At 39.3% G+C, this 12,053-nt stretch overlaps 1 protein-coding gene across 4 annotated transcripts in view; it reads right to left on the reverse strand.

Moving 5' to 3' along the window:
• SOX5 (SRY-box transcription factor 5) overlaps positions 1 to 12,053 on the reverse strand; it is a 1,158,063-nt gene that overhangs the window by 47,151 nt on the left and 1,098,859 nt on the right. For all 4 annotated transcript variants that reach the window (XM_040235353.1, XM_040235352.1, XM_040235351.1 and 1 more), the window contains one exon: positions 9,309 to 9,486. In XM_040235353.1, coding sequence (XP_040091287.1) covers positions 9,309 to 9,486 — 178 coding nt within the window. The remainder of the gene's footprint in view (positions 1 to 9,308; positions 9,487 to 12,053) is intronic.

Below are 12,053 nucleotides of genomic sequence, written 5' to 3' on the forward strand. Positions count from 1 at the left end.
ACTTGAGGAGGCAGTAGAAAAACGTTCTTCTATTTTTTTCCTCTTTCATTGTTCACTATATGCTCATCCTTAGCAGTCCTGTTGCACAGCTTTGACCACTATGATAAAATCTGTGAGGGGATATCCTTTGTTGTTGGTACCAAGGTTCAGTGAAATGGGAGTCACCCATTAGAGTTCAAAAGACCCCGAATGATCACTTGATACATTTTATTCTGCCTTCATTATATACTTGAGCAATAAGTGCAACTCAAGACAGGATCAGAAGGAAGGATAAGTGTTTAGGAGAGGTTTGGTAAGCTTCTTATGAGGAAAATGGGAGGGCAAAGACCAATATGGCTTCCAGTTAGCACGTCAAATGACATTTGGGAAATGCAGGTTAGGAATCATTAATGTAAGAAAGGTGTGAGAGTCTGTGACTGTGTTACACTTACAACAGTTTGATTTTTCATACCTTGGAGTTCCTTCTTAACCATAACCAACAAAATTCTCAAAAGTAAAAAGGTCCCTATTATATATTTTTGGGGCTTCCCTGGTGGCTCAGTAGTAAAGAATCCTCCTGCAATACAGGAGACCTGGGTTCTATCCCTGCATTAGAAAGATCCCCTGGAGAAGGAAATGGCTACCCACTCCAGTATTCTTGCCTGGAGAATCCCATGGAGAGAGGATCCTGGTGGGCTACAGTCCATGGGGTCGCAAAGAGTTGGACATGACTGAGTGTATACACATATATTATATATTTTAAGGGGCCAAAAGAAGGGACTAACTGGAAAGTCCAATCTAGAGGGGATAAAATCTAAACAGAAAGAGTGAATGAATGGCTGTTCCACAGGGAAGAGCCTGTTAAAAGGTAGAAGGAAAAACAGCAAGCTACTTGTAATGGGTTGAATTGTGTCTCTCAAAAAGATAGGCTGTGTTCTAACCCCTGGTATTGGTGAATGGCATCCTTATCTGGAAACTGAGTCTCGGCAGATGTGTAAATTAAGGATCTTGAAGTGAGATCACGCTGGATTTATGATGGGCCTTAAATTCAATGATTTCTGTTCTTCTAAGAGAAAGGAGGGACAGATTTGACATACAGATTCAGGGAAGGAGGTTACAGGAGCATGGAGGCAGACACTGGAACTATGTATCTATTAGTCAAGGAACACCAAGGACTGCTGAAGCCTCTAGGAGCTGGGTTGTTGTTCAGTTGCTCAGTGGTGTTTGACTCCGTGACCCCATGGACTGCAGCATGCCAGGCTTCCCTGTCCATCACCATCTCCCAGAGTTTGCTCAAACTCATGTCCATTGAGTCAGTGATGCCATCTAACCATCTTGTCCTCTGTCGTCCCCTTCTCCTCCTTCAATCTTTCCCAGCATTAGGGTCTTTTCCAATGAATCAACTCTTCACATCAGGTGGCCAAAGAATTGGAGCTTCAGCTTCAGCATCAGTCCTTCCAGTGAATATTCAGGACTGATTTCCTTTAGGATTGACTGGTTTGATCTCCTTGCAGTCCAAGGGACTCTCAAGAGTCTTCTCCAACACAAATTCAAAAGTATCAAATTCTTTGGTGCTCAGCATTCTTCATGGTCCAACTCTTACATCCATACATGACTACTGGAACAATACATAACTTTGACTAGATGGACCTTTGTTGGCAAATTAATGTCTCTGCTTTTAATATGTTGTCTAGGTTTGTCACAGTTTTTCTTCCAAGGAGCAAGCATCTTTTAATTCCATGGCTGCCGTCATCACCTGCAGTGGTTTTAGAGCCCTAGAGCTGGGAAAGGTGTGGAATAGATTCACTCTCAGTGCCTCCAGAGGAACTAAGCCTGCTGATTCCCTGACTCTGGATTTCTTTCTAGCTTCCAAATAGTGAGACCCAGTTTATGGTAATTTTTTGTGACAGCCTTCCAAACCAATATATGGCAATTAGTCTTAAGGAAGCTGCTAAGACTCAAGGGATGATCCCAAAGACTGTGAAGTGTCTACTGCCTGTCTCACACCCTTCCTGATTGCCAGCCATACAGGTCTGTCTACCAAGCTTCTCTACTGGACTGTCCCATGCAGCATGCCTAGCATGGAATTCATCATCTTCCCACCAGCTCACTCTGTTCTTCCTACATTCCATGTCCCTTTCCAGTTGCGCATCCAGTCACTTGGGAGCCAACTAAGATAACTCCTTCAGTTCATGTGTACAAAACAAGACAACCAGTGTCTGGGGTTATGCCTCCTCCTCAGCTCTCAAATGTGCTTTTTCTCCATCCCCACTGGATCCTGCTTTTGCTGAAGCCACCTCCTATCTCACTTGGGCTAATGTTTTCACCTCTTAACTGTTTTCTCTCTTTAAGCATACACCCCTTGAATCTCTCTCGTACTGTGCTTCCAGCTGAAGCAGTCCAATATCTTCCAAAAAAGGAAATTTGAATCACTTCACTTTACCCAATTAAAAACTCAACTCTTGCTTTCCTGGTAGCTCAGCTGTTAAAGAATCTGCCTGCAATGCAGGGGACCCCAGTTCAATTCCTGGGTTGGAAAGATCCGCTGGAGAAGGGACAGGCTACCCACTCTAGTATGCTTGGGCTTCCCTGGTGACTCAGATGGTAAAGAATCCGCTGGCAGTGTGGGAGACCTGGGTTCGATCCCTGGGTTGGGAAGATCCGCTGGAGAAGGGAAAGGCTACCCACTCCAGTATCCTGGCCTGGGGAATCCCCATAGATAGAGGAGCCCAGTGGGCTACAGCCCATGGGTTTGCAAATAATTAGACATGACTGAGCAACTTTCACTTTCACTTTCCTACCCCCGAGCTTAAAGGAGCACTTCTTAAGTTGACGATCTGAACATTCTGTGAAAAAATAATTTCATGTTCAAAAGAGTAAGGGAAATCCTAAATTAAAGTTTAAAAGATTTCTCTGTGGCATGTATTCCCCAAATCTTGAATACATTAATGCAACTGTGAATCTTCCAGAGATAACAATAGTATCATATTCCAAATATCCTGGAACAAGAAACTCTCTAATGTTCCCCCAAAAGCATCATTCTGGGATAAATTCCAAACACTTTAAAATGGCCTAATAGTCTCATGATATCAACCCTGCTTATCCTTCCCACGTCATTTCCTTCTGGTTTCTCAAGAGCTCTGTGCTTAAGCTGCATGGAACTATTTCCTGTTCCAAGGACAAGCCTTCCTCTTCACCCCCTCCTCTGTCTCCCGAGCTTTCCTCTTAAACTGAAATAGGCGCTTTCTGGTGTGTTTGGGAATTTACTCAAATGTCAAGCCTTCTTAAGAATTTTCTTGACATACCCCAGACATGCTCCTTGGCACCCTTAGCACTTCTCATCTCCAGGCTCCTGCAAAAGCTTGGAGATGCTTTTACTGTCACGTTGTCTCTTGTTTTCCTAAGTTTGTCTTTCATGCGAATCTATGAGTTATTTGAGGGCAATTTTTTTTCCTTTCAGCCTTTTATTCCTTTGGCCCATGGTAGAGTTTGTTGAAGGAATAAATGCATATTTCTAAGTTGAAAGTATCTTCCTTTGTAATTCCAAGTTCATTGATGATCTGCTTCATCATATAAATGGGAGCCCGAACCATACGACACGGGTTTCTTAAAATTCATGGCTTTAAAGTGTACTATCAGGGTAATACAAATTCTTATTTACTGCATTTAATTATTTTATGTAGAACTTATTGGCTGTAGTAAAAGTAAGGGAACATGTGTTTCAAGTAATATTCAAAAAATATTAAGCTTTTTCTGTTTTCTGAGGTCACTTATCAACATCAAATTTTTGGTACCCTGATATGTAGCCATTTCTTCATCTATTAAAATTTGTGAGAATTAGATAATAAATGTGAAATTAAACTGTAAAGTGTTATGCAAATATTAATTGTTAGATGCTGAATAATATCCTTAACTTCCTGATAATCTAGTAGCTTTCTAAGAAATGATTACAGTGTTCTTGTTCAATAACCTACCTTCACAGAAGCTTTTTCTCATTAAAAATGTAAACTAATGAAATCTACAGGTAAGATGCTTATTCACATCATTGTATTTTAAATTAGCAAGTTGTAGAGATAAATATCACATTACTGGACTTGAAAATATTGCCCTTCATTTTACTGAATCAATGTGTGTCTCCTACATTTGGTCAGTAAAGTTTTACACTTCATGCGTTAATGCCTCTGAGCAATGAAGGGGAAGAATAATATGTTCCAATATCTTCTGAAGACATGATGGAACAAAGACTCGAGATATCTAAATCCTTAGTTGAGACTTTCATCTGCTTATCCTCCATACTTAGCAAAATGTATGGCACAGAGGCAATATTCAATACCCATTTATGGGATGAATGAAGGAAAGGATAAATAGATGACTGAGAAGAACATCTGAGGCAGAGAGGCTGCCAACAGGTAAACAACTAAAAAAGATGGCATGCAACCCAGAGACCATGACTGTAAGGTCTCAACCTCCACTGGCTGTGAGGTTTGAGTAAGTTACTAGGTGGTCACGTGCATTTGTTTCCTTACAATTCCAATAGCGGTAAGAACTACAGAATCACAGGACTGTCCTCACTGTGACAGGGACTTACTCAGAATCCCTGGGTAAACGCTTAGCCTCTTTCAGCTGCGGTTCCTTACCTGGAAAATAACAATTTCTGACTAGGTGACAGGGATATTTGTTGCTCTGTTGTGTCTGACTCTTTTGCAACCCCATGGAATACAGCCCCCTCAAGGCTCCTCTGTCTATGGGATTCTCCAGGCAAGAATACGGGAGAGGGTTGCCATTCCCTTCCCCCAGAGGATCTTACTGACCCAGGGATCGAACTCATATCTCCTGCACTGGTGCTGAGGCACCAGGGAAGCCCTGGTTAAAGGTGTATAATTTTAAAATAAACAGTGAGAAAACAGACTAAAATGCTTTGATAAAAGTTGAAAGTTATACTTATATACAGGAAAGGTTGGAAAGGGCAGTAGAGGAAAGATAACATCTGGTCAAAAGATTCTAAAATTATCCATCATTCTTCTGAAGTTTTCATGCTTTTTAAGGAGCTTTCAATGGTGCTGCCTATCATTTGCATATCATACAAAAGTATTCTTATAGGATGCAGTGTAATATTGCTCACCAACCTCAAAAACTCACACTCTTTATTTGTAGCTAATAGATATATAGCAAAGAGCCCCATGTCATTAACGATAACTTATCTTTCGATCCACAGTTTTCCCTGGCTTATTAAGGGCATAACACATTAATTTTTCTTTTAGGGGTGACCTTTACAACACCATTAATGCTCACAGCTTTTATCCCACTACATTATTACTCATTACAGCTTCAGCTTTCAACATCTGCATTTGTTGAAAAGAGAAAAGTAAATTGTAGTGGCATCAAATCCTCAGAAAATATGAGGGATATGTATGTGGTGAAGGGCCTTCTCAGGGAAAGAAAATAGGAGAAGTTTCAGTAGTGGAAAAAGTCAGATGATAAATGTCATTAAATACATTCTTGCCTTTCTAAAATATTTTGTCATACTTAATCCTCAGAATGCTGAAATAAAAACTTCTCACATGACAAAAAAAATGCAAATATATCAGTTATTCCCTTAGTTAAAGATTCCAGTTCTGGGGCTATTACAAAAGTATCTCATACACCAACAGTGTCATATTTATGAGCTTTCATGTCTATTATGGAAGTGAATCCTTTTTGCCAAATAAAATATTTTTCTTTTTACATGCTTTGGACATGAAAGCAAATCTTATCTTGGTGTCTACTTTGGATGTTGAGCAGAGTAACTGAGAGATCATAACAGAATGGTGCATAATGATAAAAAAGAACACATGTGCCCCAAACCATTTTCAAATTCTGAAAACCTCCATTTTCTTTGTTTCTCTTCTACGGCCGCCCCACTGGCCCTGACTGACTTGCTCTTGGCAAATAATCTGGAAGCGAACGTTGTGGAGATGGAAGGACTGGAAATATACTCCTTCAGCTTTCTTTCTGTCCATCTCACAATTTCTTTGTAACTTTACCCTTTTTCTCCCCTCATTTCCTCAGTCTTCGAGAAAAAAGGGGCATTTCTTCTTTCCAAAGCTAATGCTGTCTCATTTCTTCTCGATCTGTCATCACCCATGGAGTCTTTCATATCTAAAAATGTCTCAAATTCATCTTTGTTTATATATATACACATATAATCTCCTATTCTAAAACCTGTCTCTACTTAGTCTTCTCAAAATATAATCACCTCTCAACACCAAGCTTACAAAAAGACTGATTCATGTAGCCATTGCACTTTCTGTCTTCATGTGCTTTGAATCTTTGTAATTGGAAGTCTCCTAAACCATTCTACAAAGCCTGTCTGTTACAGTCTACCTGTCCATGAGTTCCAGGTAAATCTGAAGGCTTTTCTTCTTCATGTTCTTTAATTCTTCTATAGAATGTGACACCATCAAATAACCCCTTCCTTTTTCAAATTTCAATTTGTCCTAGACAATCAGGTCACTGCTTTCTCATCATCTTTATTCTAAGATGCACACTTGTTCTTTATCAGTTTCCCTCTTAAAAAAAAAGTGTGGTGGTAGTTTAGTTGCTAAGTTATGTCCAACTCTTGCAACCCCATGGACTGTAGCTTCCCAGGCTCCTCTGTCCATGGCATTCTCCCAGCAAGAATACTGGAGTGGGTTGCTGTTTCCTTTTCCAGAGGATCTTCCTGACCTGGGGATCAAACCCAGGTCTCCTGCCTTATAGGCAGATTCTTTACTGATTGAGCTATGAAGGAAGCCAAAAAAAAAACAAAAAAAAATGTGGTACTTTAGAAATATGTCCAAAGATAGACTTTGATATTGATTAGAGTTGGGGCCTAATTCCCCTTTCTCTGAGTTGGGCTGAACTTAGTGATTCTGCTATAATGAAAAGAATAAAGGAAAACAGACTGAGTGACTTTGGAGACCAGATCATAAAAGGCACTGTGGCTTTCTCTTTGTTCTCCTTCCTGGATCACTCACTCTGAGGAAAGTTAGTTGTCATCCTATGAACAGCTCTATAGAAACACCCACATGGCAAAGTACTGAGGTCTCCAGCCAACAGCCATGTGAGTAAGTCATCTTGGAAAAGGATCCTATATCCCCAGTAAAGTCCAGGTCCCTGGCTTCCACCTTGACTGGAACCATAAGAAAGACCCTAAGAACTAGCACCTAAGCTGCTTCCCTATCCTGACCCTTAGAAGCTACAAGGTAATGAATGTTGGTTGTTTTTAAGCTGGTGAAATTTAAGTTGGTTTGTTACACAGTAAGAGATAATTATGGGCTTCCCACGTGGCTCAGTGGCATAGAATCTGCCTGCCAAGCATGGGATGTGAGTTTGATCCCTGGGTAGGGAAGATCCCCTGAGAAGATAATGGTAACCCACTCTAATATGCTTGCCTGGAAAATCCCATGGACAGACAAGCCTGCATGGCTACAGTTCCTGGGGTCACAAAAGAGTCACACACAACGTAGTGACTAAACAACAAGAGACAACTATACACATCATATAATACCTCTGACTTTTTACCCCGCATCCTTTCTTACTATACTCACTCTTTGGTGAACTTATTTGCTCTGATGGCTTCCAGAACTTCATTAAGGAATAATTTCCTTGTCTAAAATTCTAGCACCCCTTTCACATACCAGATTTACTAATTAACAACATCCTCCTGAACTTCTCTACCTAAAGTGATGCCTGAAGTTTCAAATTCAACACTTATTTTTGTCTTGCCCCAACCTACGTCCATGCTGGTCCTCTCTTTCACAGTTCAGGGGGTGGGGAAGCACTATCCTTTCTATATTGTCAATTCAAAACCCCACACTTCTTGGTCTCTAACTTGAACCTCACCAGATCCATTTTACTGTGGATGCTGCTGCAGCTGCTAAGTCGCTTCAGTCGTTCCGACTCTGTGTGACCCCATAGACGGCAGCCCACCAGGCTCCCCCGTCCCTGGGATTCTCCAGGCAAGAACACTGGAGTGGGTTGCCATTTCCTTCTCCAATGCATGAAAGTGAAAAGTGAAAGTGAAGTCGCTCAGTCGTGTCCGACTCTCAGCGACCTCATGGACTGCAGCCGTGGATAAGTTACATCAATTAGTCTTTAATGATATCTCTTCAACTTATTCTCTCCTTTGTTTTATCGTTGTTTATTTCTAGCTTGCGTAACTTACTCTTGTCCTCCACTAAAACAGTGACTTCCCTGATTCTAATCTTTGCTGTCAATACTCTTCTTAAAATTCTGATCAAATTGCTGTCTGAAGAAAAAGTAAAAAATTTCTTAGGGTAGCATCCCATCAGACTCCATCTGCCCCTTTCAGTTTTAACTCTGATCAATTTCCACTACACACTCATTCTATATTCCAATCAAATCAGCGTATTTCTCAAAAATATGATATTTTACTCTGGGTTCTATCTTACAGAATAAAATACCTAGGGATACATCTTTTTTAAGGCTCCATTTGAATTAGTCTATTCTTAATCCTTCCCAAATAGAATTTAATACTTTCATCTTTTTGATTATTGGATTGTTATCTGGGTGCTAGAATAGCACTTGCAACAGTTGATTTAAACTATAAGACAGATAATTCCCCCCACCTTAACTGGACCCTGGCTCCTTGAGGGCTGATCTGTGATAGACTCCACATAGCTGCAGGCAAATAATAAATGTTAATAAATGTGGGTTGAAATAAGTATTTACAGTCTAATTTATGTGTTACTAAAATAAAAATTACTGGAATTTTAAAAAGCTTATAGAAGCATTTTCCAGTGTTTGTTTACTGACATGACAATCGTGAAGAAATGAAGTGACCAACTTTTTATAATATTTTGGTGTAGTGAAGTAAATCTCAAGAAATATGGAACTGAAAAAAAACAACAACGAAAAGAAAAACTTGACATCCTGATGGCTGACTATGATTCAGGCAGAATGTACTTCATCATCATGTATACTTCATACACATCACACAAATGGAAATAAATTTCAGTGACTCAAAAGGCAAGTCACCTAACAACAACAATCTGGAACCAAGGCTCTCTGTGATTAGCCAGTTAGGCCTCTTTTTCATAAACTTAAGAACATCAGTCATATCAACAAACATAATCAATTCAATTAGATTTTCAGGGGGGCATTAGCACTTGGAATTTAGTTATACACTTCAATTTCATGTTTAAAACAGACCTGTGAAGTTCATCATATTGAAATTCTCCTCTGGAACTAAAGCCATGTAGAGGCTATGCGTGATCTGCCATTAAAAGATGCTTTCATTCAATTGTCATAAACAGAAAATCAACAAGAACAAAAGAAACAGAACTTACCTATTGTGCTAACTCTGGCTGAAGGGCTAGCTAATGATGCTGGGACAGAGGCTTTGAGGGGGCCTGCCCCACTGTTTATTCTCAGAGCTGGCATATGGGGAGAGGTGGGTGATGTGGGTGATTTGCCATCAGAGGTCTTGGGTTTAGCTGATAGGTTCAGTGGCTGTGCCACTTCATCCTGCAATGATCATTAGAACATGAGCTGTGATAAGGAAAGTCTGATTAAAAATGTCTAGAAAAACATAGGTATAATGCCTGTCATTTCCCATCAAATACTACCAGTCTGTGATCTTAACATTTGGTTTGAACATTACAGTGTTTGGTTAGGTGTCAACAATGGCACTTTCAACTACATATTATGAAAAACCTTTTATATAAGAGAAAGTTCACATGCACTCCACTATCCAGAGCATGTAACTGATGCCACCTGTAAAAAATATTCTTAACAAAGATATTATTTGTACTATTCACTTTTATTGAGAGACAGTGCATAATTTGCATAAAACTATAATGTAGATTTTTTTTTCAACCTGCAAAGAATAGGTGTTGAGTCCCAACCATATTTGGATCCTGGTGCTTAGACAGTGTACCTAGAACCTCCATGATGGAGGAGTTAAATGGTGTGTACCTCTGATTAGAACTGTTCTCCAAATTACACACAAAAAAAGAAGAAACTTTCTTTCCTAAAAAAATATCTTTTTTCCTAGGTTTCACAGAAACACTTTAGGGTTTGATCTAAAAATGAAAATACACATAATTAGCATTATATTAACATATATTATTTATATGCAATACTGTTCTAAACATTTAGCATTACATTTTTAAAAATTCAGATTTTCCTTACAGTGTATTACATGGTGGCATGAAGATCAGCATGTGGCCAGCTCAGCATGTATGGTGACTTCCAGTTGTTCTCTGCTTGAATAGGTCAAGTGTACATAGTTTACATTCTATTCTATAAAATATTCTACTTTACACCTTTCTACATCAGCTTTTTTGTAAGTTCAAATATAAAATTTATGGGTATAATTATCACTAAAATGTCCATCACAATATAAAAGAATCAGATTACCTTGACATTATATTACTATTCTTTCATTGCAAACTAAGAAAGTTATTCCTTTTTTGTGCTCTAAAATTGCAATATGGTATCATTTGTATTTTACTATTTATATAATCTCCAATTTTACCTATGTATTATTGTAGAACAAAAATATGGTTGCCACTTAGTTTCATCTCCATGAGTCAAGAACATAAAATATCTACTAGTAATAGGATAACTTGTTGAAAGTAGAACAATTTAGAATCAAATGGTGTGATCTGGTGACATGGAAACATATTAATTGATGTGTACAAAATTTGATATATATATATTTACCCAAAACATTGAAATAAATCACTTTACAAAAATGGCGTGATATGATATTTCAAGTTTATATTTTAAAAGCAATTTACTATTATTCGATTCCATGGTTAGCTTCACTTAAGAAACTCATGAACAGGCTAGGGAAAATCATATTTCAACTTTTTTTTCAATTCTATTTTCTTCTTCAGAGAAAATAACAGTTGTTTGAAAATCCATGAGATAATTCAAGTGGCAATCTAGGATCATGACAGATGCATAAAAAATTATTGACCATGATACCGTATTTATATGAATTCATAGACTCTTGGAAGGAAGTATAATAATTCTATGACTGGTTCAATATATAATTTTGAGCAAAATATTTTAAAAACTACAGAGCGAAAATCATTCCCAGATCTTTCAACATTTAGTGAGTGAGTCACTCATAATCCTCATACATGATGGCAGATCCCCAGAATACTGTGCCTTTTTTCCCTATACTCCAGTGTGGATGAGAACTTCTCAACATGTGATCTCTAAACTAGTACCATCAGCACCCCCTGGGAACCTGCTAGCAAGGCAGATTCTCTATTCTGGAAACTCTGGAGGCAGGTGCAGCAGCCTATGTGTTAACAAGCATTGCCAAGTGATCCCGATGCATACAACCATTTGAGAGGGAAAAAGCTGGCTTAAAGCTTAACATTCAGAAAACGAGGATCATGGCATCCGGTCCCATCACTTCATGGCAAATAGATGGGAAAACAGTGGAAACAGTGTCAGACTTTATTTTTGGGGCTCCAACATCACTGCAGATGGTGATTGCAGCCATGAAATTAAAAGATGCTTACTCCTTGGAAGGAAAGTTATGACCAACCTAGATAGTATATTGAAAAGCAGAGATACTACTTTGCCAACAAAGGTCCGTCTAGTCAAGGCTATGGTTTTTCCAGTGGTCATGTATGGATGTGAGAGTCGGACTGTGAAGAAAGCTGAGCGCCCAAGAATTGATGCTTTTGAACTGAGGTGTTGGAGAAGACTCTTCAGAGTCCCTTGGACTGCAAGGAGACCCAACCAGCCCATCCTAAAGGAGATCAGTCCTGGGTGTTCATTGGAAGGACTGATGTTGAAGCTGAAACTCCCAATACTTTGGCTGCCTCATGCGAAGAGTTGACTCATTGGAAAAGACTCTGATGCTGGGAGGGATTGGGGGCAGGAGGAGAAGGGGACGACAGAGGATGAGATGGCTGGATGGCATCACGGACTCGATGGACATGAGTTTGGGCAAACTCCGGGAGTTGGTGATGGACAGGGAGGCCTGGCGTGCTGTTATTCATGGGGTCGCAAAGAGTTGGACACGACTGAGTGACTGAAATGAACTGAACCTTACATAGTTAAACGGA

This window comes from Oryx dammah, unplaced genomic scaffold (genome assembly GCF_014754425.2).
Source record: "Oryx dammah isolate SB20612 unplaced genomic scaffold, SCBI_Odam_1.1 HiC_scaffold_29, whole genome shotgun sequence".
Classification (NCBI taxonomy): domain Eukaryota; kingdom Metazoa; phylum Chordata; class Mammalia; order Artiodactyla; family Bovidae; genus Oryx; species Oryx dammah.